At 41.4% G+C, this 27,590-nt stretch overlaps 1 protein-coding gene and 1 long non-coding RNA gene across 2 annotated transcripts; one reads left to right on the top strand and one right to left on the bottom strand.

Moving 5' to 3' along the window:
• Window positions 1–882: 882 nt before the first annotated feature.
• Window positions 883–12,953, bottom strand: LOC111566263 (beta-1,3-N-acetylglucosaminyltransferase lunatic fringe-like). Its single transcript, XM_023266783.3, has 8 exons — window positions 12,452–12,953; window positions 7,374–7,422; window positions 6,789–6,891; window positions 6,553–6,706; window positions 4,664–4,749; window positions 4,399–4,558; window positions 4,215–4,300; window positions 883–3,313 (listed from the first exon to the last, which is right to left on the bottom strand). The coding sequence occupies exons 1-8, from the start codon at window positions 12,803–12,805 to the stop codon at window positions 3,253–3,255; spliced, it is 1,053 nt and encodes a 350-aa protein (XP_023122551.2). The 5' UTR covers window positions 12,806–12,953; the 3' UTR covers window positions 883–3,252.
• LOC118470065 (uncharacterized) lies at window positions 7,537–12,458 on the top strand. Its single transcript, XR_004847076.2, has 3 exons — window positions 7,537–7,615; window positions 9,550–9,704; window positions 10,327–12,458. It is a non-coding gene; the product is annotated as an uncharacterized LOC118470065 (long non-coding RNA).
• Window positions 12,954–27,590: the final 14,637 nt, after the last annotated feature.

Raw genomic sequence — 27,590 nt, forward strand, 5'->3', positions numbered from 1 at the left:
TAATATCTGCTGTGCTATTTCCGGTGCTGCTAACCTACTTTCGAAAGGAAAAATCAACATTCTGGAAAAGAGGGCAGGTGGAAAAATGATGTTTGAGCTACAATAAGGGGGTGACTTTGACTAATTAAGTGAGGAACTGTGTTATTAGTTTAAATTTAGACTTTTGTGTTTTAGATAGAAAGTCTGATCACTTATCTGGAGGTAGCCATGTAGCTTTGATTTTTATTTTTTTCTGGACAATATTGAAATACACAGTTTGAAACTTACAGTAAGGATAGAATGAAGAAGTTGTGGGTTTATGTTTATTTTTTGCATTTCTACAGACTACATTTAGAAGGATGTCTGACCTTGGAAGACCTAAGTTTTAACAAGCACTATATTTTGTTTTGTAAGTGTCAGTAGTGCATATAAGCAGTAGTAGATTAAATCAAATGAGTGACTGAGGCTAAACTCGTTTTTTCTGGGTGCAGTAACACATGCAGCCAGCAGGTGTCACTGTCCGCTCAGCAGCATGTAATTCCTCTGAGCAATTCCAGAGTCACTACTGTGTCCCTGTTTGTGTAAGTACTCCCCACGGTCCACACAGCCTGACATCTGTGGGTTCACAGTGGGAGAGAAGTCATCACACACACACTCACAGAGGCCCGCCGGCTGCTAATCTTGTAGTTCTGCCTTTATCTCTACAGGCTCTTGTGCATGACCCAATCAGATAAGAGGACTGCTGGTGTTTGAGTGTGGGTGGGTGGAATTCTGTGGGGTTACGGTGCAGTGGTGGCTCGTAAACAAAGACAGACGTGAAAGGTCAAAGCTGCGTCCTTTTGCAACTCCACTGAAACCTCCTAATGTACTGTAGCACACATTCTCACACAAACACATCCAATATTTGATTAAAACAGTTTTTATTAACTGCAGTGTCTACATACAATCCAGATACTGGAGACAGCATGTATGCTTCAGAAGCAACAGTTCATCACACGCATTCATGGAACGAGGGACAGAATTTAAGTTAACTTTCACCGACTTGCAGCACAATTGCAAAAATTGCTTTCAACGCACAGAAAAATAGAAGACGACTCAACGTGAGTCATTTCTCAAAGCTTCAAAGTGGATCTCTTAAATCCACTGCTACGACATTTTAAAAGCAATTTAAAATCCATTTGCACGGATGAAAACAGATGACATCCACCTTTTTTAAAAAATAGATTTTGTGTCAGAGCCTTTACTGGATGAGTTAAGTCAGAACACAGAATTAGAATTAAAGAATAGTTTGACATTTTGGGAAATCTCTGTTGCAGATGAGAACATTGATGTTGGGTGGGTAAATATGAAGCCACATTAGCACATTGTAAATTGTTTAAGCAAAGCAAACAGGCCCCAAAATGTCTGACTATTCCTTTAATGTCCTTTTAGTCAAATGATGAACAGCAAACAGCATAAATAAAACAGCAAAGTGCTCGGTCGTAATATATACTTCAGAGAGAGGATAATACTGAACATGGATGAGTTTAAATTCATTTGCCTCAGGAGGCTAAAAAACTATGAATGACTGATGCTTCCTTCTGTGTTAGATTGCCTCAGTCCATCTGTTCACTGCAACAGTGTCACGTATCGAATCCTAACTGGTTAACACGACAGCATACAGCATGAGGGAGCAGGGAGGGCAACAGAGTAAACATATTCATTTTTTTTTTTTTTTTTTTTAAAGAATGATCTGTCACAGCTGAGGAAGTAGGGAGGAAATGGTAAATATGTACAAAAGTCATCAGGCTGCATTAAGCAGAGGCAGTTTAAAGCTTTCTGTCTGTCTGAGTGAACCAGACATACTTAAGATGTGACAGTAGGTGGGATTCAGGAATAAATCTTTAGCCATTTAGCAGGAATGATAATCTCAGTTTGTCAGTGTAACTCTAACCAATCATATCTATCATACAACGGTGGATAGAGTGGTGATATATTGTCAAGATACTGTCATGGAAACAAAAACCCTGTAGCATATGTAAGGTTTTTGATGAAGATCTGGGATGAAGCGCCCTGCCAGCACTTCTCAGCCTGAGGAAAACACCATATGGGCAAAAAATGTTGTTGCACTTTTCCTTTCTTGTGGGAAGATGGATGAAAAGACAAACACACTCCAAATATGAAGCTACAGTAAATTCTCTCTCAGCTTAGCAAAACGAGCGAGAATCAGGAAACAGAAAGAATGCAGATCCACATCTGTTTCCTCCATCTGCCACAAAATTGAAGTTAAAGCACTAAAGCTCACAAATTCAACACTAGTTTGTGATCAATGTAGAGCCTTACCGATTTATCAGTCAGATCATTTTATTGGCTGATATTAGCCAATCATAGATGGAGACATGTTGTCTGATATGACCACCTCTGTTTCTATGGAACAAAGTGCAGAAAAAGGTGCTTTGAGTCATTTAGAAACGGTGTTATTTCACTCTTTGTCCAGCAGAGCAGCTCAAACTCCATTACAGTGCTCTCACTTCTGTCTGCAGCACATGTAGCAGAGCTAAGCAGATGGTGTTACGGAGTCAAGTTTTGTCTTCATGGTAAGTTCCTAACAAATTTGCAAAATACATTCTTCTCTTCAATATGTATGTAACTGATATTGGCTGATATATAAATACTGGGATTTAAAACTGGTGTCAGCTTTGGCCTCAAAAATCTTTCACAATGATATCATCACTGAAGAAATGATGCCCAAAAATAAAAGAAACAAGCCGCAACCGATCAGAATTATCGTCTAGGTTTGAAAAATTACAATCAAATGTTAGCATCAAACTCATCGCATGTTTCTGACAGACTCAGCTGTGTGTGGAGGTGTCCTAAAACGACCAACATTCAGGGGATGAACTCTTTTGTTTTTGGTAACAACAACCTCAGGCCAAATGTTAAGCAAAGTTCTCTCTGTTACATTCGCCTGTCGTCTCTTATTGCCGTTTTTGACTTTTTCACACAGACCAACTAATTAAAGGGTTCAGGTGTCAAACTAATACAACAGCAATCCTTCCTTAAGCATCAGTCTGCAGTCAGACTGCTGCGGGGGAAACATTTAACCCTTTGATGCATAACCTGGGTCAAAAGTGACCCAAATCCAATGGAAAATGGGTATCTCCTCATGTGGTCTACGCATCAAAGGGTTACCTGCCTCAGGCATTCTTCAGGAGTCAAAGGAGGACAGTAATGGGACTCTTTTCGTTTTTGTCCCTCATCTGTCCGTCCCCCCTCTTCGTCTCTGGGAGGCTGTTAGAGTAGCCGGGGGCACCAAGGGGTGTCTGGGTGCAGCAGACAATGGACAGACCTGAATCTGAGAAAGAGAGGGAAATGAGTGTCACAATGCCTGGAAGCTGCCAACTGGGATTTTAAAATGAGGCCGTGAATACAATTAACTCTGCACACACATAACGAACAAAGGCAGGAAACTTGTCGTAGTAGTAGAACATGTAGAACAAAAAACCCTTACATAAAGTACAATTGTAGTACACATGTTTTGAAGCATAATGTTTTCCTGAAACAGCTGTAGATGTGTGCGGAGTATACTTTAAAATATACTCGATGTGTGTTGGGGATTTTTCTCCCCAATCCTCTATCACCAACAGGTTGCAGCTAGTTTATCTCATTACTTCTTACCTTCTAGGCACGCTGCCAAACACATCCAATAATAAGGTACAGAAATAATGACAACTACCCTAATTCAATACAATTACTGAACCATGAGAGCGAAAAAACAAGAGGAACTAATGGAAAATAAGGCTTCTTCTTTTCTCCAGTGCCTTGTTTTGTTTGCCTGTATTGTGGACTTGTGTGCGGTGGGTTTTGGTCCCTGCTCTGTAGATATTCACAACAAAACTGAATTTTAGTGTTGGACTGAGCATCACAGACTGAAACTTTGCGGGAAAATTGACTTTTTTAGAGCCTGCATCCAGACGCTAAACTAAATGTAATCTTTTTCTTCCTTAAAATTTAGTGTTGGTCTATTTAAAGAAAAATGAAAAATGGGACAGTGGGGAGGCTGATCATGAGGAGAGCTGGAACCATTACGTCATTAGGTAATTAGTTACTTAGCAGTAAGAAATTTGATAATCAATTTAAGTCATTATGGACGCAAAAAACATTCTAGGCTTCTCAGTTTGATCAATTTGATACTCAGTTTTCCATCCAGCATATTCAAAAAAACAACGTAACTCAACGACACACAGATATTTTACCTGGTGGGATCTTCATGTATTGAAAACGGTCCTTTCACGTTAACAGTGTTCCTGCTGTTATCTACTGTGCTGTAGCTGAGCGTGACCTGATTGGAGAGCAACAAAAACACAGGCGTGACATTGTTTAGATATCAGTGGGAGAGATTCTGATGTTTTTGGCGTCACAGCAGGTCTGTCTGTGTACCTGGTTGCGTACGTCTGACACCAGTCCCAGGTTCTCCAGGTGGGAGTGGAAGAGCGGCGAGCGGATGAGACTCACGCCGAGCAGAGCCTCCACGATGTAGCCAACAGTGCAGTCATCAGGGAGCCGAATGTGCTCAGCTGTGGCCATGAAAGTGCCGTCGCTGGACAGGGGAGGAGGCGGAGGGCAGGAGGAAGGGGAGATTTAATGCCACAACGGCACAAACGGCGCCAGAAACATCTTGGAATTAATGGAGGCGAGGACTTACCTCGCCCAGGGTTTCATCTTGAGGGTGAGGCCGTGGCTCAGACAGAACCCTGCTCCTCCGGTGGCGAACCAGAAACGCACCTGCTTCTGCACACATACACATGTTTCGGCCTCAGAACCAATGCTCTTGGTAAAACCTCTCCAACCTCATACACCACTCGCATAGCAACTGCCACCAGTGATTTCATTACACTCTCTATCCCCAAGGTTCACACTGTCTTTGGCCGGAATTCCTTTTGCTTTGGTGCAGCGATCGATTGGAATTCCCTTCAAAAATCTCTGAAACTGTCATCACTTCCATCACCTTACATCTTTAAACAGAAGCTGCAGCAGACCCTAGCTGACCACTGCTCATGCTGACTGTTTTCATTGAATTTCTAGCATTAATTTAGGGTGTTTTTAATCTCTGTTTAAACATTTGTGTGCCCTTTTTTGTACATGTATTGTTTATATGTTTCCTTTCTTCCTGCTGGGGCCTCTTGCCAGGTCATCATTGTAAATGAGAAATTGTTCTCAACTGATCTTACCTGGTAAAATAAAAAATTTTTAGAAAACAAGAAAGAAACAAGTCTGTGTACTGTAGATTAAGGGTGGGACACAATACATTGCTCATGATAATAGTGGTATCACAATACAGTGTTTTAGTGCTACTTGTTACATTAAAAGACAATCCTCTGATACATCCTCATATCTGTATAACTGAAGACGAAGAAAAAAAACTACCCTAATAAGACAATGACAGCAGAAATTATGCATTTATTCACTGCATTGTAGTATCAGTGTGTGCATTAGTATCATTATTCTTTAATTTTAATGACTCAATTAACCCTCTTAACCTCCAAACTAGCCGGCAGGTTTGAAAGGCATCTTATCTTTCAAAAAATAAAATTACCAAATTGTCATCATTTATCAGAGCCAGAAACTGTAAAAAGCAGAGAGATGTGTTGCTGTTCTGACAACAACTTAAAACCAAGTTTAGGCATAAAATCCTGATACGTTATCAAAATGACTTTATTCTTTATGTCTCATTTCAATAATCATTTAAAACATACCACTTGCACTAAACAGGCGGTAAAAAAAACAATCTCCTCTGAGTAACCATGAACCCCTTGGTAACTGAGCGGCAACCAATGGCCATATGACAAAAAATTCAGGGACTTTTTGGTGAACAGGCTGTAGTGCGGAAACAAACAAAATGTAAAATGTTAAATATCTACAGAATACAGTCACCATTTATTCCTAGTATTGGTAACATCTGTGGGCATTTGGGAAATGTTGTATGTGCCGATTCTTTCAAATTCTTTCTACATTTTATATTTTTATGATTTTGCCAACTTTGACTTCTCTTTACTTCTAGTCATGGTTGTGCTCTTTCCATAGAGGTGCAGAACTTTATATTGCAGTGAAAAATGAGCCAGCAGTGAGTAAAAACCTGACAGGAGTCAAAAAAAGAAAACACCCAGAAACTGCTTGGGGCTCAGGAAGGTAATTAACTCCCTGGTTTGCTTTCCCCTGCTGCCACAACTACTTCTTCTTCACAGCAGGTTAGATAATTTCTGTTCACTTCACCCTGATTCATTAGCATCACCACAGTGGTCATGAATTTGTAACTTTGGGATCAGTTTAATGAGCCTAAAGGTTTCAATAAAAATACCAATATTTGCCACCAGTTTAATGATAATGTGTCATATAAAGAAGAGAAACGATATATTGAAGTGTCAGCATTTTGTCCCTCTTCTACTGTACTCCTTGTGCTTTAATAAGTTCAAGTTATCATTTAGATCTAGTCAAATATAGCCTATTTTAGCTGTGGCTTATTTCTACATGACTGAAGTACATAGAACTCCAGTTTAAATGCGAACCTCATGTTGGAAAGTCATGCCAAATTACCATCTCAGTGGCGCCGAGCCTCTCTGTGGCCTCTATGGGACGTTCCAGACTGGGCCGGCCGATGTAAACATCCTGTGCATGGCTGTACTGAGACAAGAGCTTCAGCAGGGAGCCGCTGTTCAGGTAGTTATCATCGTCAACATGACAGAACCACCTGCAAAACACAGTGCTGAGAGTCAGCAAACAGCTCTGTCTGAACCATACCGTGGTGCAGTGTGTTTTCATTTGTGTCTTACTTCTTTCCAGAGCTGATGAAAGTGTCGTACTCCAGAGACATTTTACAGGAGAGAGCCTGACGGTTGTGGGCCGCCGAGCAGTTGGTGTTAATCAGGTGAGTGCCTGAGGACCAACAAGCAGAAATAAATAACCAATGTCAAAGGAAAAAAATATAGAAATATGCATATTTGAATAGGCAACTTTGAGTAAATAGTTGGTTCAGAAGCAGGAAAGCTGTTTTAATATTTGATTACATTATGTCCTCACTGCTGGAAAACACCCTAATATCATAATTACACTTTTTTTGCACTGAGTCATTGAATGTTTCTGATAATGAGAAGAATACTTCATTGAAATGAGAACAATTCCATGAGTAAGAAGAGGAAGGGTCTGTTGATTAAACTGAAGTGGCTTCCTGCACTTCATGGAAACTCAGTATTGCCCAGTCAGCAGCCTGGTTCCTGCTTTCCTGCCTCTCACAGCGCTGCTACTCAGCGAAACTGCTGCGTGTGTGTGCGTGTGTGCGTGTGTGTGTGCGTGTGCGTGTGTGTGTGTGTGTGTGTGTGTGTGGGTGTGTGTGTGTGTGTGTGTGTGTGTGCCCTCACCCATCCTTTTCCTCAGCTCTTCGTCCTCTCCATCAGTGAATACATACGTCTGCGGAAAAACAACACACAGTTTGCGTTATTTCAGCAGCCCTCACTGACCAGCAGGAGAAAAAACACACAGACGCTCTTGCTGCTCCACCGTCACTTTTCACCGTTTGTGATTTCAGGTGAGACGCCTCCTGTTTGCACGAAGCAGCAGCAAGCAATGCAATGCTGACAGTGGAGGAAGGCCAAGCCAAAAGGTAAAGCCTCTGTCCATCAGCAGCACAGCAGCTGTTCACAGGCCTGTCGCTGTGTGTGTGTGTGTGTGTGTGTGTGTGTGTGTGTGTGTGTGTGTGTGTGTGTGTGTGTGTGTGTGTGTGTGTGTGTGTGTGTTGAGTGACGGGGTTGAGGGTCACTGTGCACTCAGGAAGCTGTGCAGACTCCATAATTTTCCACAGGAAGTAAACATACACCCTGGGTGCACATGCAGAGCTGTCTGTGAACGATGTGTTGTTTCAGCTCTGTACTTCAGGACAATAGGTTTGAAGCGACACAATGACGGTGAGCTTGATGTGCTGATTCTCAGGTTTGTTTTGAGAGTGTTCATGGCCACACTGGGCGAACAATGAAGGACTTAATACTCTTTATAAACAGTTTCCACAGTTATGGATAGTGCAGCAGGACAATGATCCTGAGCCGTGGCATTGAAAGGGTTTTACGGTACAGAATCTGTCACATTACCTCAGTCCAACTAAGAAACAATGGACTGCTGAACATTAAAGTAAAGGGAAAAAAATTCCTGAAACAGGCAAAAAGTAAATAATAAATGACTTGCACTGCCTTTTATCCTCAGCTAGGCTTTATAAAGCAGTGTACAATGCGTTTTCCTTTAATCCATGCACACACATACACATTGAGACGCTCTCTTTTCAAAACATACATGAACTGAGTTATTTCAACAAAATGTTGTACTGGCGTTTGTGTCCTTCCAAATTTTCTAGCAAAAATGTGTATTAATTCCAAATGTCGACTGTCATTCTCCTTGATTAATAAAAATCCATGTCTGTATAAGGGCTGTAAAAACCATATTGGTTGTTCGCTAGCAGCTAGCATCAACAACAAGGTCTGCACCGCCTATAATTTGTCATGCATGATGAATTAACCACCGACCATAGTCTCATTGATTCTGATGTCCATTTACCATTAGAAAACAGTCACGTGATACTAGTGTGACCAATCAGGGAATGACACAGTGACAGGTGAAGCAGAAAGTGAACATGGATGTCTGTGGAATCGTTTCCAAAAGTCTCTGTTTCTACTCATCCACACTAAAACACGACCTTTTTCAAATTAAAGACAGTGTGGACTCTATAAGCCAACATAGCAGAACTTATGCAGTTTAAAGCAAAGATGTGTTAGTGTGGATGTATCCTCAGTGTTTTCATGTGATCCTAAACCAACTTCATAATGTTGAAATCCTGTTTCTGTGTGGGCCACCCCATCTGCTGCACGACTCCCGGTTGTCCTTGTCACAGGAGAAAGTTCTTTATGACTCTGGCTGTTTGATTTAGCTCGCTGTCATGCTGCATGAGTTCATGCATTTAGACTAACCAGATGCGGGTAAGAGCTTCACATCTGAAGCACCTAGATTATGCGCACAGTAAAGTACAGCAGTGGCTTCAGCATTTCAATGACTACAATGTCAAGGACCTGTTTAACAAGAATACGCAGTCGTTTAAGTGCTGTTAAAATAATGGCTCTATGTGTCCTTGGAGTCTATAAAACTTTCACTTCTTGACACAGATGCCAAGAGGTTTCCTGACCTTGCAAATGAACAGATCAATACTTAATAAGCTGCTGCAGTACAGGCCTGGCAGAACACCAGCAGGGCTCATGCCCAAAGTCTGCTCACATTTGTGTGTTGTAGCCTTCACACACTGACTGTTTGCCAAGGCCAAACCATCAAAATAATGTCTTAACAAGTTCACGTTTAGTTGTTTATTTAGTTTTTGTCCCTTAAAAAAACTCGAGGGCAGATTTTGTTCAGCCTCTGTGGGTGTAAACACCCAAAAATTAATGGTAAAGATGAGCACTTTAACCTCAGACCCACTGTTCTGATCCATATCCAGTGTTGTGGGGTTAAGAGACGACACTGTAAAAATACTGTCTGACTTCACTGTATTCACTGCCCTAGTGAAAAGACCAGGCTCAGAGGGATTCCACTTTGCAACTCGCCAGCCATGCAGCATGAATTCAACAATACATCTTCGGTTGAAGTACGATGTGATCACATCAGTGCCTGTGGCAGAGAGAGTGAGAAGAAAACAGCCAGAGAAAGTCCAGCCAGCTGTGAGTTTTTGTCAGACTTTTTTTTCCCACTCTGAGCCTCTTAAGCCCCTTGAGAGGACTCAGCTTCTGCATCAGTACGTGTGTGAGAGTGTGTGTGTGTCCGTGTCATGGTGGTGTGTGTTTGAGCTGCGCTGGAAAGGCAGTGTGGGAGGGAGGGAGGGAATGGAGGGAAAATGTGGGCTGGAGGGGGACCAGGGGGGTTGCCAGGAGTTGAGCTGTACAACGCAGGAAACAGCGGCAACAAATAAACACTAAGACAGGAGACAGTGACGTGTGCGTGTGTGTGTGTGTGTGTGTGTGTGTTTATTTACTCTTGTGATCAGACACATTTTTAACTTCCCATGAGAAATCCAGTCAGTTCCCAGGGTATTTGTGAAGGCGACACTGAGCGTGTGTGTGTGAGCGTGTGTGTGTGAGCGTGTGTGTGTGTGTGTGTGTGTGTGTGTGTGTGTGTGTGTGTGTGTGTGTGTGTCTGCATTTCCATTACTCAGCAGTCTCACGTTATAGAGGTGTGTCTGGGAAACAGGTAGAGTTACAACACCTGACCGTGAGAGCGCATGCAGGAATGCGTCACACACAGCAGCTGATTCCCCCCGCATAAACTCTATTTACATGTCAACAGTCTGGCTGCAGCAGGAGACGACTCGGAGGAGCTCGTCCTTGAACGCTGAGGTTTGAGCTGAAATCAGAGCGACCGCTGTGCGATCTGCAGCCACGTCTGCCTTTGATTAGGAGCTTTGAAGCCGCTGGGTGCAGCTCACCACCGTCCCATGTGTTCTACAGCAACAGATTCATCTTTGACTCACTCACCACCGTGGTTCAGACCAAAAAATCTGTCTGTCCGGCCCGTTTGATCTCAAATATTTATCTGTGAGACACTGAAACTCCCGCTGTAGCAGCCTCTCACTCCTGACTCCAGCAGTCATGTTGTGAGACCTCCAGATCACAAGACCAATGTTTTAAGCCTGGACTGAAAAAAGATTGTTTAATTCAAATTTAGAACTACAATGATAATAAATCAGTGACTCATCGGGAAGAAACTTGATAAACATTTAACTGTTTGTTGTCTTTTTTTCTTTTAGAAAACAAGTAAAAACTGAATATTATTTGTTTGTTTTGCCCTTCTTCCTGTCAAACTTGTAATATAATCACCTGATCTCAATTATTTGAGTTGGAAAGACTCGGCAGAACACTGTTCCTACGTCATTTCCACTGTTTGCAGGCTGTTCTTCTGATGTGGTTTATCTGGAGGACCTTCTAATATTCAGCTTAGGCGATTTGCTGGATTTGAAGCAAAAACGTGTCGTTCAAAGGCACTAATGCCACTAATCTAAGACTAACACAGGCACAAAATGAACAAAGACAGTGCAGTCAGTCATTACAATTATTTGTGCAACAGTTGATTAACTAAACAACTAAAGTTCCATGATCATGACAGCCCTATCGCTGATGAGGTTTAGGGATGTTGGTTAGATAAAAAAAAGAAGCTCTGCAATGTTGTAAACAAGGCCTTCCTACCTCAGTGTATTTTGAGTTTAACTAAAGTTTAAATGAATGAAGGAAGACATCATTTCTTAGCCTGGGACTAATTTTTTTCCACATTTGCAACTGACTAACTGGCAACATCACTAAAAAAACTAATCAAAAGTTAGTTGAGATTATTTAGTTGAGTAGAAGTAACAGTACAAGAAACAGTGAGCTAAACTTAATTAGTGAGGACGGCTTCAGTGGTATTAAAGGGATCAAAAGTGACAGAACCCAGTCAGAAGAAGGGGTGAGTGTTTAATCTGTTATAGTATAGTAGCGTGAGTAAGTATCATTTTAAATGTGGTCCCACTGAAGCATAATCTATTTCACCTTAGAAGGTGTTTTTGCATTAAAAAAAAGGTTACTTCCACCATCAGATAAATCTACTAGTTCAAAAATAAAGTGCTTAGCTCTTGAGTGTAGAAGGATACAAACTGAAAATATCATCATACAAGTAAATATAGTTGGTGATTAATAACATACTTTTAAAAAATTTCTGACACAAAATCCAAAACACTTTAAAATTGAGTTTTCTTATTTAAAAAGCCCACACAGTGAGCTCTGAGTAGTTTGAAGCTGCTTTTTAAAATGCACAGCTGAACTTGGCCTTGAGCTGAACAATTGTTCTGTTGTACTTGCAGTAATGAAACAAATGTGCATCTCACAGATCCTACTTGATGAGGGTCCCCCTGCTTGTTCATCCGTCTACAGTAAAGCATTTCCTCCCGCATCCCCTGTTTGCTCTGTGTCAACACGTTAACAGCAGTGTGCTCGGCCAGTTAGCCCTCAGATCTCCATGTCATACATTACAAAGACCTCTATCTCTGCTTTACAATTCACTGGGTGGCTGGATCAAAGAGGCAGTGAACCCCGTCCACTTTCAAAGGCTTTATAACTTGCAATTGCAGCAGCAGGAGGAGCTGAAGGAAACGTTTAGGATACAGCTTCCCTCATGCATAAGATCATAAACATTATCTGAGCTCTGATCATAAATTAGCAGCACTGACCTGACATGAAAGGACACAGAAACCTTCCCTTCAGTAGCAAGTAAATTCAAAATGCAGCCTGCAGTGTGTTGCTCTGCTGAGTTCTAAAACCAAAGCAGCAGTCTACAGCTCTTCCATTTATTTTTAGGATAAAAACTTATTTCTGTTCTTTGGGATTTCAAGATTTTCAGTCTCCAGGTATCAGGTGATCTGTAATGACACATCCTGGCTCACCTGTGGCCTGTTTCTGGAGATCCAGGTGTCCAGCAGCAGCTCCAGTCTCTGCCGGTGGTACCTGCCGGTGGTCTTCACCGCTATGAACAGGTCATCCGGGGTGAGACGCTCCACCGGTCCGGGGGCGGCGCTGCTCCGCGGGGGGCCGCTGATGGCTCTCCTCTCCCGGGTTAGTTTCCTGAAATACGTCGAGAAGACTTTCCCGCTCGTCCCTGCAGCTGAATTCTCCTCCGGGTGTCCGCCGGTGAAAACCAGCATCCCGGTGACCAGCAGGCAGGTGACGGCGGCGGCGGCGGCAGCGTGAGGCCCCGCAGAGCTGACGGGGATTCTCGGTCCTCCGGCGGGTTTCCACATCGTGACTGCGCGGAGGATTTCACAGCCTCATTCATGGACAGAGAGTGTCAGGAAGTCCAGATTACAACATCTCCACGGTGCACACACCAGACACAGCCCTCCCGTGGATGACCTCCCCACTCAGACCCGCAGCTGTTCCACGGTGAAGTTATAAACTCTGGCAGGAGGCGGGACGCTCCGGACCCAGTGGCCGGTCAGAGCGCTCTCTGTGTGGGCGGAGTTCACCAGGAGAGAGGCAAAGGGGTCTGGAGGGAAACTAGTACACAGCAGCTTAGAAACGCACTTTCTCACTCTCGCTTTATGTATCTTCATATTTTTTGCATCAAACTTTATTTATCAGCTGGAGGAAAAGGCAGAATATGCTGTAAAACAACTTTTAATTATGTAATGAACTGCTGCCTTGTAATGAAGATTGGGCATGACAAGAAAATTAAAGAAAACTAAAGTAAATATCTGAGATAATCTTATTTGTGTGTGGTTGTGGTGTGTTATTGGAATGTTTTTGTAACTTTTTATGGTCGTGAAAAAGATGCAGACATTGGGATTAGCTCTACAGGTGACAGTTAACCCTGGTGTTGTCTTCGGGTCAAAAATGACCCGGCCACTATGTTTAATAGCATAGAAAAACCCCTAAATGACCTTTTTTCAACTTGAAATTGGAGGACTTTTTCATGCTGTATACTGCACAGTTCCATTGTATGGAATGCAGTGGAATGTAAGGAATGCAAAATCACCACAAACGGACGCAAAATCGCACACACGCACACACACACACACACACACACACACACACACACACACACACACACACACACACACACACACACACAAAAATCACCTCAAACAGATATAAAACCACTTCAAAAGATGCAACATGAACACAGATGCAAAAAACACCACAAAAAAAAAAGCAAAAACCACCTCAAAAGATAAAAACTCACCACAAAAAACATGCAAAACCACCCAAATATATGTAAAACCACCATTAAAAAAAGCAAAATGGCCACAAAAGATGGAAAATAACCACACATGGCTTCCATTCCATACAATTCCACTGTACAGTATACAGTACACTGTTATTTCCCTTCAAAAATGCATTTAAAGCTACTTTCTGTACATTTCTGGTATTTTCTTAACATACAAAATACTATCTCTTGCTAAACAAATAATATTTACACCTATGCAATACTTTTAGCAGCAATAATAGTAATAATAAATCTGTACTTTCATAAAGAACACAGTTATAACATGCATGATGTAACAAAAACAAGTGGTGTCCACTAATTAAATACAGTCTTTCTGCCCTCTGAAGAACATAAAAACCAGACATTCACAAAGTGTGTGACACAGGACAGGTTGTTTCTTCATGTTAAATAGATTATAGGTTAAATATAATTTTTGGTTGAAAATTCAGTGAAGCTGCTCTACTTTAGAGGCTCAGTGGAGGCGGGTCATTTCTGACTGAGGACAAGAGGAGTGTTCAGGATGCTAAGACAACACGATGGTTAAAGGGAAATCCAGCATGTTGGTTCACCACATGAACATCCAGGTTAAGAACAATTCCTAGTCCCAACTACATACAACAAAATAATCTCCACATTGAATCGACAGTGTACAGCTCTCAAAATCACAGATTCAGACTTCTGGGGTTTTATTTATAACAAACCTAAAGAACCAATCCGGCCAGTTTACAGGATGGAGATTTATGTATCATTTGCTTTTTCAGAATCAATTTCAAGTTGGAAGATGCATGGCTGAATAACTCACATATTACATTTCTCCATTGTGTTGTGTAGAGTAGTTTTCATTGTGTTTGAGCACAGAAAGATCCATGTTTTCTAAAGGAGGCAACTATGACATGTGTCATAGTGACATCAAAGACATTATAAGGCAGGAATGGATTATTTTAATGGAAAAAAAACAGTTGCTGGTACATGTTTTACTGGCTATTTGGTACTTCACGGTTTCTTAATAGTCTCGTAGAACCGAATGGTCTGGCTGCACCTCATCATTAATCTGCTTTAGGGGAAAAGAAGCTCTGGCCTTTTTATGTTTCTTTAAACCAGTCAGAGTTGTCTTGACCAGGGCTAAGTCAAAGTGCTGAGTGTTAGTGTGTTTCTCTGTAAAGTAAGACTTTTTTGATGAGACATTTTTACTTGCAAAAGCAAAAACTTTGTCACTACAGTGGCTGGTTCCCTGCAAAAGAAAATGACCGAAAAACCAATAAAAAATATCATTGTTGGTAGAACCTTTCCTGAAGTTCAGCGTCCTTCAGATAAATCCTGCCTGTGCTTGAGCTTTGGAGGAGCTCACTGGACCGATTTATACCACAGATGATTTACCAGTACATGGCTTTTACAGAACTTTATCAACCAGCATCACAGATGCTTGTGATCAGTAGATTGGTCAATATCAATGGCTCATGCTGCTTCCAGAGTAAGAAGATATGTCAAATCAAGCCTGATTGATGATGGTTGTGTAGGAAAATGGAGCAACATTGGCCATGAGAGTCCTGAGAGATGAAGTCTGGGATTTTCCCAGGTGAGTTCACAAATTGTTGAGGTTCTACAACTGCAGTGAAATCATATTTGGTAGACAGATAAGCTAAATGTAAGACTCACAGAATCCTGGCATTGATACAGACATTTTTTCTGTATTATTGCATATTATTAAATTTAATATAAGTATTTAAGGGCTGCATAGTAGCTCGGTGGGTAGCACTGTTGCTTTGCAGCTAGAAGACATTTATATTGTAATATATATATGATAAGTCTCAAGCAAGCATAAGTTATGGCAACTGGACTAACCTCGTGTGAGTCGAAAACGTTTCACCTCTCATCCAAGAGGCTTCTTCAGTTCTGAAGGCCTGGTGGGGAGTACCAGATATTTATCCACCCGGAGGGTGGTGGCAAAAAACAAGTGGACAAAGACCCGAAACCAACAGACTCGTTAGGTGTTAATGTGAGTCGTTAGCCTTTGATGGGCGGTCGTTACCCCTCCCAGCCCTCTAGGAGGGTGGTTGGGGGTCACCTGACTGCAAGTGGGACAGATGGCTGCACCTCCTTGGGAGGGCTCTAAGAACGGCGTTGTAAGTGGGAGACAAGTGGTGTCTGAGGCCCCCTCCTCTGTTCAAAGATGGCCGTTCTAGTTTGACATGAATGGCTTCTTTTACCCCTCTCTCAAACCATCTGTCCTCTCTGGCTAGAATGCGCACCTTGTGGTCATCAAAGGAGTGCCCCTTCTCCTTGAGGTGGAGGTGGACTGCTGAGTCCTGGCCTGTGGTCGTGGCCCTCCTGTGTTGTGCCATGCGCTTGTGTAATGGCTGCTTAGTCTCTCCAATGTACAGGTCAGAGCATCCCTCATTGCACTGCACTGCGTACACCACATTGCTCTGTTTCTCCCTTGGAATTTTGTCCTTGGGATGGACCAGCTTTTGCCTCAGAGTGTTGCTGGGCTTGAAGTGTACTGGGATCTGGTGGGTGTTAAAGATCCTCCTGAGTTTCTCTGAAATTCCTGCCACATAGGGGATGACAATGTTGTTTCTCTTTTTGTGGTCCTCGTCTTTCCTTCCTCTTTAGAGCCCTCCCAAGGAGGTGCAGCCATCTGTCCCACTTGCAGTCAGGTGACCCCCAACCACCCTCCTAGAGGGCTGGGAGGGGTAACGACCGCCCATCAAAGGCTAACGACTCACATTAACACCTAACGAGTCTGTTGGTTTCGGGTCTTTGTCCACTTGTTTTTTGCCACCACCCTCCGGGTGGATAAATATCTGGTACTCCCCACCAGGCCTTCAGAACTGAAGAAGCCTCTTGGATGAGAGGTGAAACGTTTTCGACTCACACGAGGTTAGTCCAGTTGCCATAACTTATGCTTGCTTGAGACTTATCATGACCTGGATGACTGAGAACATCCACAGATTTATATATATGATACAAAAATAAAAATGTCCATATGGTCCATGAGGGTTAGCCACCATTTCTTATGACTTGTTACTGGTGTTGCTGGTGTTGTTACACACTTGAGCCTGTTTAAGTGGATTTAGGATTTAGTCTTGACAATGTTGATAGAAATGAAGCTCCTCACATCATCAGACTATTTCACTTGTGGCTACTACAGAGAGAACTGACTGCTCAGTAGCAGCACAGCAAAATGTTTCAATGCAATCGTGTACAGACGACATTCTTGGGAGTCTCACAGAAAATACTAAGCAAGTGTACACAAAATCATGGGCCAAGCTTTTTAAATTTTCTAAAATAAAGGAGTACAAGGAGCACAAAATGACATAAAATGTTCCAAGCTCAGTAGATGGGATTTGTCCAGCACACTACAATGATGGAAGTGCATTGACTCTTTGTTTAGTACACTGTAGCACAGACACACAACAATCAGAGCTATCAATAGTTTGAAACAACTGCAAAGCACTAGATTACAGAATATCTTTGTAAAATATTTCAAGTGTACAATAAAAGGTTCTGTGCCTTTGAGAGTCATTTGTTTTTCTTGTTGTTAAATTTACCATGACTCATTTGTATAAACAAAACACATTTAATGCAAAGTTACATCTGTCACGGCGGGTTGAAGAACCCAGTGCAGACACAGGACAGGCAGAGACTGGTTCATGTGAACAGGAATTTATACAAAAAGCAGAAACTAAATGATACAAGCAGGGATGCATAACTAAGGGAAAAATAACTAAACACACGACCTAATGGACTCTAACTCAAAGATAAACAGTTACTGATGCAGGGTGGTCAGGTGACAGCAGCTTGGAGAAAGCAGGTAGGAGAAAGGCCAGTGAAACAGGGTTTCATTGTTTATGGTCTGGCAGGGTGAGGAGAATGAGCTGAGCTTCATGGAACAAGGTGATTGCAAACAGGTGAGCTGATCCCAACAACTGTCTCCAATTCCTGCAATCAGGCACACTGCATGCTGACTGGGAAGAGACAGAGGGAGAATGAGGCTGAGTGAGAGGAAGAGAAAGAGATGGAGAAGGAGGGAACCAGGTAGGAGCTGAGACTGAGGCTGGGGCAGAGCTTCTGACAACATCCTCAAGTGGTTTAAATGACACTGAAGAAACAGTCACAGAAAAAAAGACTCAGCTTCAGCTACAGAGTTATGACCATGAAAAGAATCATCTTCGTTTTCTTTACATTGCTGCTGAGGGAGATAAAGGAAAACACATTTTATCCTGAATACTTTACCAAATGTGGCGTACACTTCAAAGTCTGGTTTCTCCACCTGTAAGTCAACCATGAACATGTTTTGTTTATGTAAACAAGATAGAGCCATGCAAAGTTATGTCCTGAAGTGATTTAAATGACACTTAGTGAAGAGACAGCCACAGAAAACATTCTCAGCTTCAGCTACAGAGCAGTGACCATGGAGAGAATCATCTTCTTGGTTTGTCTTTGCGTTGCTGTTGAGGGAGATATAGGAAAACATGTTTTTATCCAGAACGAAGAAACCTGGTCTTCTGCTCAGGCTTACTGTCGACAATATCACACTGATCTGTCTTTTTTTAATAGTCAGAGTGAGATAGAAAAGCTTCCAAGAGCTGCAGATGGAAATCTTGTCCCAGGATGGATCGGCCTTTATCGAGATCCCAACAACAGAACTGCTTGGAAGTGGTCAGGAGGGGGACACATTACATTCCAGAACTGGGATATTGGAGAACCTAATAATGCGGGCGATGAGAACAATGGATGGATGGTTTCGAATGGAAAATGGTATGATGTCAGTGGCAGTAATTCCTACTCTTTCTACTGCGTGGATGTGACTGTGGTGGAGGAGAAGATGTCCTGGGAAGACGCTCTGAGCCACTGCAGAGACAAACAAACTGATCTCCCCAGTCTGCTCTCTGAGACCGATCGGCTTCTGGACCACAATGACATCAAGCACAAGAACATCAGTGAGCGGGTGTGGATGGGTCTGCGTTTCCTGGGTGACCGCTGGATGTGGGTGAACGGTGACCCTCTGGAATATGAGGCCTGGTCCCAAGAAGGAGGTCAGGACCACCAGTGTCCAGTCAGGAAACGCTGTGGAGCTTTAACCAAAGAGGGACTGTGGGAGAACTGGGACTGTCAAGACAAACTCAACTTCATCTGTGTCTGACACATTCTGGAGAGATAACAGATTCACTTAAACATATACTGATACTTAGAGAAATTCATCTCAACTGTCATTTGTTATTTGCTTTTCTGTGATCAGACTATATTCATCTCTAATTTTCCAGTTTGGTGGTTTGTACTTGTCAGGTGAAGGGTTTTGTGTTTCATGACCTTGTTTTGTGATGTAAATTAGAATCCATTGTCAGAACATTTGAATAGATCAATTTAATTTTTTAAATTTTTTAATTTTAATTCAATTTTATTTATATAGCGCCAATTACAGTCAAATTGTCTTGAGACGCTTTACAGAACCCATATGCCTGACCCCCAGAGCAAGCCAAAAGGTGACAGTGGCAAGGAAAACACCCTTTTAACAGGGAAAAAAACCTCGAGCAGAACCCGGCTCTAATGTGGGGGGACCCATCTGCCTGCTGGCCGGGCAGGTTGAGAGGGACAGAAGAGGTAGAGAGGTAGAGATAGAGGGATACAGATAGAGGGGTAGAGATAGAGAGGTGGGGGGGTGGGACACAAGGACCATAAAACACAGCCACACATCTGAAGCATCCAGCATCCAGCTCTGGGACCAGGGACACTCGGAGAAAGGACACAGAAAGAAACAGAGTGAGTGTAATGCAATAATGGTATATGTAGTAAATACATAGGTAGTTAGAGAAGGGCTCAGTGCATCCAGAGAGGTTCCCCAGCAGCCTAGGCCTATAGCAGCATAACTAGGGGCAGACTAAAGGGACGTCAAGAGGGGAAGTCAGTTTTGAAGATCAGTGATTTTTAAAGTATCCTCTGGTGATGTTATTGTAGAATAAAGTTATCGTGAGAATTAACATGTTAACTTGTTCATAGATTGTTGTTTGCAAGAGCAAGCATGAAAGAATATCTAAATAATGATATGTTCTGTCCTTTTTTCATTTTCTGTAGTTGATTTATTTAAAAGAAACAGTTTCAGCTCAAACATAAATGTCACAACTGATGCACTTGTTCTTCTTTTTTACTTGGTGGTTTGTACTTGTCAGGTGAAAGGTTTTGTGTTTCATGGCCTTGTCTTGTGATGTAAATTAGAATATGTTGTCAGGACATTTGAATAGATCAGTGATTTTCAAAGTATCCTCTGGTGACGTTGTTACAGTGCTGGTTAACATGTTAACTGGTTCACATTTTGACCTTTTCAGCAAGTTATGATCAATAAATAGATACAAAAACGTCTCCCTCTGTATGTGTCATTTGTATAGAAAAGCTGGGAATCCCCTTAAACCTAAAAATAATGCCATTGAATATTTAAATACTTTCACGACGAGCTGATTAGAATCTGTCTTGGTCTGTCATCAAACCTTTTTTCACATTTATCTTCATAAATCCTGAATTTGACATCAAAATTTTCTGAGGCTGAACATATTCTTAAAAGAATAATTAACTGCTGTGTGAAGTGTTTGTGTGTTGTATTATTAAACATGATTCTATTTATTCTGGAGTCCTTTTCAGGAATATGCTATTTAATGATTATATAACCATCAAGTAACATCATGACAGTGGAAGAAGCAATCAAGTAACCATCACACAAAGACAACAATTAAAAAACAAACAAACAAACAAAAACACTCCACACAGTACTATGGCTTCATTCTACTTAAAACTGACTGTTTATGATGAATTTAGAAAGCAAGTAACCTTTTCACAGAGTTGCTCGGAGTGTTCTTTTGTCTTTATGGTGTAGTTAAATCCAGGAGTTCTGATTCACTGTTACGGGTTCAGTGAGGCTCAGACGCAGGAATGAGAAAGAGACTGGTGGAATTCAAAAAAGGAGATTTCACTGAATTTTCTGAATACAAAAACTACGAAACAAGGCCGGAAGACTACAACTGGAAGTGATGCTAAATACATGTGACTCAAGAAACAGACGAACTCAAGGGTCCTCCTCGAGGGCTGGCGACGTACACAAAACAAATGAAAACAACTAACCTACTTTAGGTATTACCAAGGTAGGAAAGCTCAAGAATCCAGAATCACAATAACACAAACTAATTCAAGAAAAGACTAATAGTTCAAGTGAGTTAATGCACAAAAGAACTAGACTAAACTAGTGAGCGGAGACCACATGCTGAATGAATCCACTCCGGGTTCTCTGGCCTCCTACCAAAGTCCATAAACATGCTCAGGTTAATTGGTGTTTCTAAATTTCCCGTGGATGTGAATGTGAGTGTGCTTTTTTGTCATCAGTCTGGAGGGATGAACATTATTCTTTCAAAACATATTCCCTCACAAACTGTTTTAATGATAGTGATGGAGTGTGCTGTCTAACATGTCCAGAAGCTGTTAAACCTCATCTGATGACTGTGAAGGTCAATGCCTGAAACTGTATGTGGCGTTGTGCCATTTATGTCTGCTAATTGTTACTAATTTAGTCAGGCTTTCCCTTTCATTTCTCATTTACCTCTATTAATGTTGCTGCGTATTTTTAGTGACACCAAATAACTATTTTAAAGCCCTTTTAAATGTAAGTCACAGTAAATTACAGCCAACACCTCAGAAAAACTACTTTTCCTCAGGGGACACTTGCATAATATACATTTTTACTCCACTGCTAATGATGCATCACCTTCCTAATAATGCTAGAATTAAAATATGACAGTTTTTTCATATGAAAACATCGCACATGATAAATACATCAGCACACTGCAGCTGTTTTTGGTAGTTGGACATAAAAGCAGCAGTCTTCTTCACTGAGGAGCCTCGAGTTCCTCTGTGTGGAAGCCTGGCGGGTCAATCTCCAAGTGGACAGATGTTGAAAAGACCGTGACATCACAGTGTGTGTAGTGCTGCCAACTACACACACACACACACACACACACACACACACACACACACACACACACACACACACACACACACACACACACACACAGAGGACTGACGTGCCAAGCAGACAGGTTGCCAGATCCACCAGCAATCTGAGGAATGCTTCCTCTCTAATAATGTGCAGTTTGTCTGTGCTGCATATCTGTGCTGATCCCTCAAGCAAAGTCAGTGTAATGTTACAGTTCAGAAAATACACCAAACTATGAGTCTGTCTGAGACACCTGTTGAGAAGAAATCACAGTGTCATTAGGCAAGGCAAGTTTATTTGTATAGCACCCTTCATGTCTGAGACAATTCAAAGTGCTTTACATAAAACATTAAGAGCATTACAGTGAGGTGCAGAGAGTTAAAAGATACCGTGCAGATTTCATGTATAGCCACATTAGAAAAGAAATGTTTTTGACCTGGATTAAAAGTGTCTACATCTGGTGAAAGTTTAATCTCCACTGGCAGTTTGTTCCACTTGTTTGCAGCATAACAGCTAAATGCTGCTTCTCCATGTTTAGTCCGGATTCTGCCCTGGACCAGCTGACCTGAGTCCCTGGATCTAAGAGCCCTGCTAGGTTTGTATTCTCTGAACAGATCACAGATGTATTCTGGGCCTAAACCATTCTGGGATTTGTACACAATCAGTAGGGTTTTAAAATATATTCTGGGGCTGACTGGAAGCCAGTGTAGAGGTTTTACAAGTGGTGTGATGTGTTCAGATCTCTTAGTCCGGGTTAAAACTCTAGCAGCAGCAGCATTCTGGATGAGCTGAAGCTGTTTAATGCTCTTTTTGGGAACTTCTGTTAAAATACCATGACAGTAATCCAGTCTACTAGAGATGAACGCATGGATGAGTTTCTCCTGGTCTTTCTGGGAGACAAAACTGTTAATTCTGTTAATGTTTTTGAGTTGGTAAAAAGCTGCTTTGGTGACAGCTTTGATACGGCTGTTAAAAGTCAAATCTGAGTTTGTTAACACTCCAAGGTTACAAACTTGGTCGGTGGTTTTAAGACAATCACCTGAAGCAAACAGCCGAATCTATACAGAAATGCTTTAATGGTTCTGGAGTGGCTCAGTCAGAGTACAGATCTCACTCTGAGAATTTGTGAGTGGACTTGAAAAGAGCTGCTCACTCACTGTCCCTGAGCATCCTGACAGAGCTCAGGCAATTTTTCAATGAAGAATGGAACTGCTGGAGACCTATCCACACATGCTTCATCACCTGTTTTAACTGTTATGCTTTAAATTAATTTACATTACTTTGTAGAAATCTGTCCTCGGTTTGAAATGAAGGATTCATTTCTTTTGATGTAAATTCTTATCACAACTTCTTATCTTTTAATGTTAATTAAACACTGAAAAGCATAAACCATGTGATGTTTGCTACATGCTGGAAGACATATGAGTGAAAAAGGCAGTCAGGTTCTTCTGGTGAAGTCTGTGTTGTTTTTGCTGAAGAGGAAAATAGGTTGCTAGGTATCAACGCTTTAGAATGATGCTTTTAGTTTGCTGTGCAGCCCAAAAATGTATAAAAAACCTGTTGACAGTTGTCTTGTCAAAGTTCTCTTTCCAAGGTCACAAATGCATTTTCATTCTTAAAATATTCTGTTTGTGCATTGTTAATGTATTGTGACATTTATACAGACATATTAACAATCATTTGTTTATATTCTGTGACTTAACACTGTTACAGCAAATAATATGTCACCAACAAATGTTAACATTTAGTAGGAAACGGTTTATTTGTATAGTTCCTACTGCATATCATGAGGCACGAATACCTTCAAGCTTCTCATCACTCAAATCCAGTTTTAAAAAAAATCAATAATACCTGAATTTGTTTTTTCTATTTTCTAAACATTTCATTAAGTTGTTGTAGTCTTATGTGTTTGCAACATGTGGAACCATTTACTGTCTATTCACCAGAAATTCATCACACTGGGACCTACAGTATCTCACACAATCTAATGATGAGTTAAGCTGCAGCTTTAGTCATCCTGTGACTGATAAGAATTGAACTTGAAGACACAAACCATTTAAAGGAAGTGGTTTCAGAATCAAGAAATGCAAATTCATGTGTCAGTAACAGACTTTTCCCCTACAGACTTCATCTGTATCAATTTTGTTTTGTCAGTGTTAGTTTTTAGTACAGTGTTAGTTCTTCCTTTCCAGACATATGGCCAAACTGAGTCTGTTTGTCTGAAACTAATGTAAAAGAAAACCAAAGTTTAGTATGAACTAGATTAAGAACTTACAGACTCAGCAGCAAATTATTGTTGTACATAGGGGGCAATATACACCATAGGAAGTAGCTTTCCACTTGGTAGAACAGATTCAGACGCCCCTTCCCCCTTCATGTTTTTAGATTACATGTGTCTTTGTTCAACTCCACTTCTTTAGCTTTGTGAAACCAACGACACCCATTTGCACCCCCTTCATGCAATGATCTTCCAGTGGTGCAAAGGTGTGAAAACACGCTGATTATGAACTTCTCACTTCCTTTTTAAATTTGTTTCGCAACTTCTTGCGACACTTTTTTTTAATGTGAAGAACGGAATGTAGCAACATGATTATCTCATTGGAGAGACGGAAAGAAACGACACACAAACCATGTAACAGCCCACTATTCACACCACCTTTGAGATGAATGCTGCCAACGGTGGCAAATATGCTGATGTTTAGAAGCTTGTTCACCATCTTAGACTAGTGTGTTTGCAGGTCAGCACTGGCTGAGTAGCTGTCAGTATGAAGTGAAGTTGAGGCTGAGCAGAAATTTCAACAAAAACCTGGAAAAAAAAACCTGACTTGATGGCACTTGAGTTAGAGACTTTTTAAAGTTTAGTCTGAGCAAGACATCAATGTTTGCACAAAATTTCATAAGAGAAGATAAGATAAACTTTATTGATCCCACAGTGGGGAAAGTTCACCGTTACAGCAGCTCCAAGTCGAAAAAAAGTATAAAGGCAGTACAACAATAAATTAGAAACACAGTGCAAAAACGCAGAGAACATTATATACACAGAAGATGTTTTTTTTTTAAGAAGACTATTTACATGAGGATGAAGTTGGAGCGGTTGTTGCACATAAGTGGTATGCATATGTAAGGGAAAAAAGTGCAGCAGTAACAGAGGTAGACCAGTTTATATGGCGGCATTGTAAAGTCTGACGGATGTTGGAATAAACGACCTGCAGAATCCATCAAATAGTTGTTTGAGATTTTACTTAAACTGCGAATGCAAACCTCATGGTGGCAACAGAGGAGCAGGGACAGACGATCACCAGTCACTAATCCTCCAGAAATCACCAACATGCCAGTAGATCCAGTAGTTACTGAGATGGTTCTGTCTGGACCGGAGTGGGACACCAACCAACCGACAGACCAACTGTCTTCTGTAAGTCTAAAGCTGTACAGCTGACGCAGGTTAAAATGGAAAATAACAGCTTATTATTGCTTCAAACAAAAAGCCTCCATTATACTTCCTTGTGGATGCAGACACTTGACAGCTGTGGACATTGTGGATACGTTGTCATGATCTCTGCTCCAGCTCCTGTTTCTCTCCTTCATTCTCCCTCCTTGTCTCTCCTTCTTCCTGCTGTTCACTCTGTATCTGTCTGTCTGTTTTGATCTGTCTCTCTTTGGCTCCCTCTGTCTGTCTGTCTGTCTGTCATCTCTCCCTCCTGTCTCTCTCTCTCCCTGTCTCTCTCCCTGTCTCTCTCTCCCTGCTTCACCTGCCTGCATTCTGCTACCTGCTGATTACTGTAATGAGTGTCAGCTGCAGTAATCAGCTCACTCTACTCACCTGTTCACTACTTCAATTCCAGTTATTTAAATTCAGTTCTTTCAGTCACCCCTCGCCGGATCATAAACTCACATCGTGTCATGGACTCAGTTACTCTCTTTTGGATTATGTTCTCCCCACCAAGACCTGCTTACCCTCCGACTGCTTCAGCTCCATGGACTCTGCTCTTCTCCCCCCCTGAATTCCTACCTGTTCCTGTTTTTGTTCCTTGTCTACCTGCCTTGCTCCTGTAGCTTAGCTTCCCAGACTTTGTAAGTACTCTGTTTCGTTGCCTGCTTCAGTTTATCCCTATTTGGCTTCTGTAGATTAGCTGTGGGCTTTTGTAGGTTTTGTAGTGTGACCTATTTTAGTATAGATTTGGTTTAGTTTTCCCCCTTGTTCAGTTTTCCTTCTTCTGTATTGGTTAGTTTCTGTTTTGTTTAGATAAAAACCCATTTTTCCTTTGACCACCTGTCTGCCACTATCTGTGCCTGGGTTCTCTGACCCCTCCCATAACATACGTAGGTGTTGCTTCCATTATTATGATTTGAAGTGCGCAGTAGATTGTACATCACTATAATAATAATAATAATAATAATAATAATAATAATAATAATAATAATAATAATAATAATAATAGTTTTACAGTCCACATCCGTCAACCATGAACTGACCTTAACTCCAGTTAAAAGCTGCTGGCCTTAAATCCACCAATGGAAATCATGTGGTATTTAAGTACCAGAAATAATGTAGCTACCACAAAATGATTATAGGATACACTACTGAAAGAGTTTTATACATCATCAGTGTAAATATAGGTAACATTAGGTCAATGACGTAAGTTTTGTCCTCTAAAAAGCTTTGTTTGTGTATTTTACGATCACATCAGCAGCAGATTTCCTGGTTTACATGACATTTGGAACAAACACCGCTGATAACGTAAAGAAACAGACACGCACTGAAGGAATCATCAGAAGAAGAGAAAAAACAGATCTCTGTTAATTTCCCTTCTCTCAGTAATCTTGTCATAAAGCCCTTTTTATTTCTTCCCTTCAAAGATAAGAGCACCATACTGCCTTCCTTCCCATCGTACTGGAGAGTTCATAAAGCACAACTGAGACACACACCCTTTATGACGCCTTTAATTTCCTCTGAAGTCGTATCAGTGCAGCCACAGTAAGCTGGAGTGTGCTTGTGTTCAACTGTACAGTATATCCAGAGTGTGTTATGGTTGTTGAATGGACATGGATTTAAAAATCTCTATTTATAGTGTTGACAGAAGCTGTGTTTATGTGTATGTGTCGTTCTTTGTCCCTTGTGTGTGTGTTTACAGCAAAATAATGGACCTTAACATCACTATGTGCGTTTGATATACAAGGGCAGTCAGGCTTCATACTGTTTCTCCTTCTCTTTCATCTTTAGAAATCCCCTCTGTTTTTTGTTTTCTTCTTCTTCTTACCTAGCTTAATCTCCTTCTTTGATTTCTGCTTCTCGATTCTCCCTTTTCTCTCCCCTTTCCTTCTGTGTTTTCCTCCCTTTCTCCTTTCCCTCTCCTCTCTTGTTTCATCTTGTCATCAATATGCAGCAGAATTCAGAGTGCAAGGTCACAGTTTTCCAAGCCTCAAGTTGGAACTTTTCCCCCTATTTCCTCTCAAACTAATAAACAGCAAAAATAACCCCCACACACATTCCTGAGCTATCAAAGTCTGTTTCATTGCCACATTTTAATCAACAGAAGTTCAACTGCTGCTTAAATGTGGTTATTTTTGTGAAAAAGAAACCGTATGGCCATGTAATTGCAAATGGGAAGGAGAAAAAACAACAAGGATGTTTTCTGCCTTTATTCTTGCCAGAGCGAGAGATTTCCTTCAGACCACATCTAACGGAAAGAAGGGTGGTGAGGGGGGGTGAGTGATGGTGGGAATGAGTGATCGAGTTTAGGACGGGGAGCACGATACGTCCAGGTCTTGGTCTGAGATGGAACTTCATGGCTAATGTGGCGTCAATCACGGATTCAGGGGATTCTGGTCTACAGTGTGATAC

Source organism: Amphiprion ocellaris, chromosome 4, assembly GCF_022539595.1.
Source record: "Amphiprion ocellaris isolate individual 3 ecotype Okinawa chromosome 4, ASM2253959v1, whole genome shotgun sequence".
Classification (NCBI taxonomy): Eukaryota; Metazoa; Chordata; class Actinopteri; family Pomacentridae; genus Amphiprion; species Amphiprion ocellaris.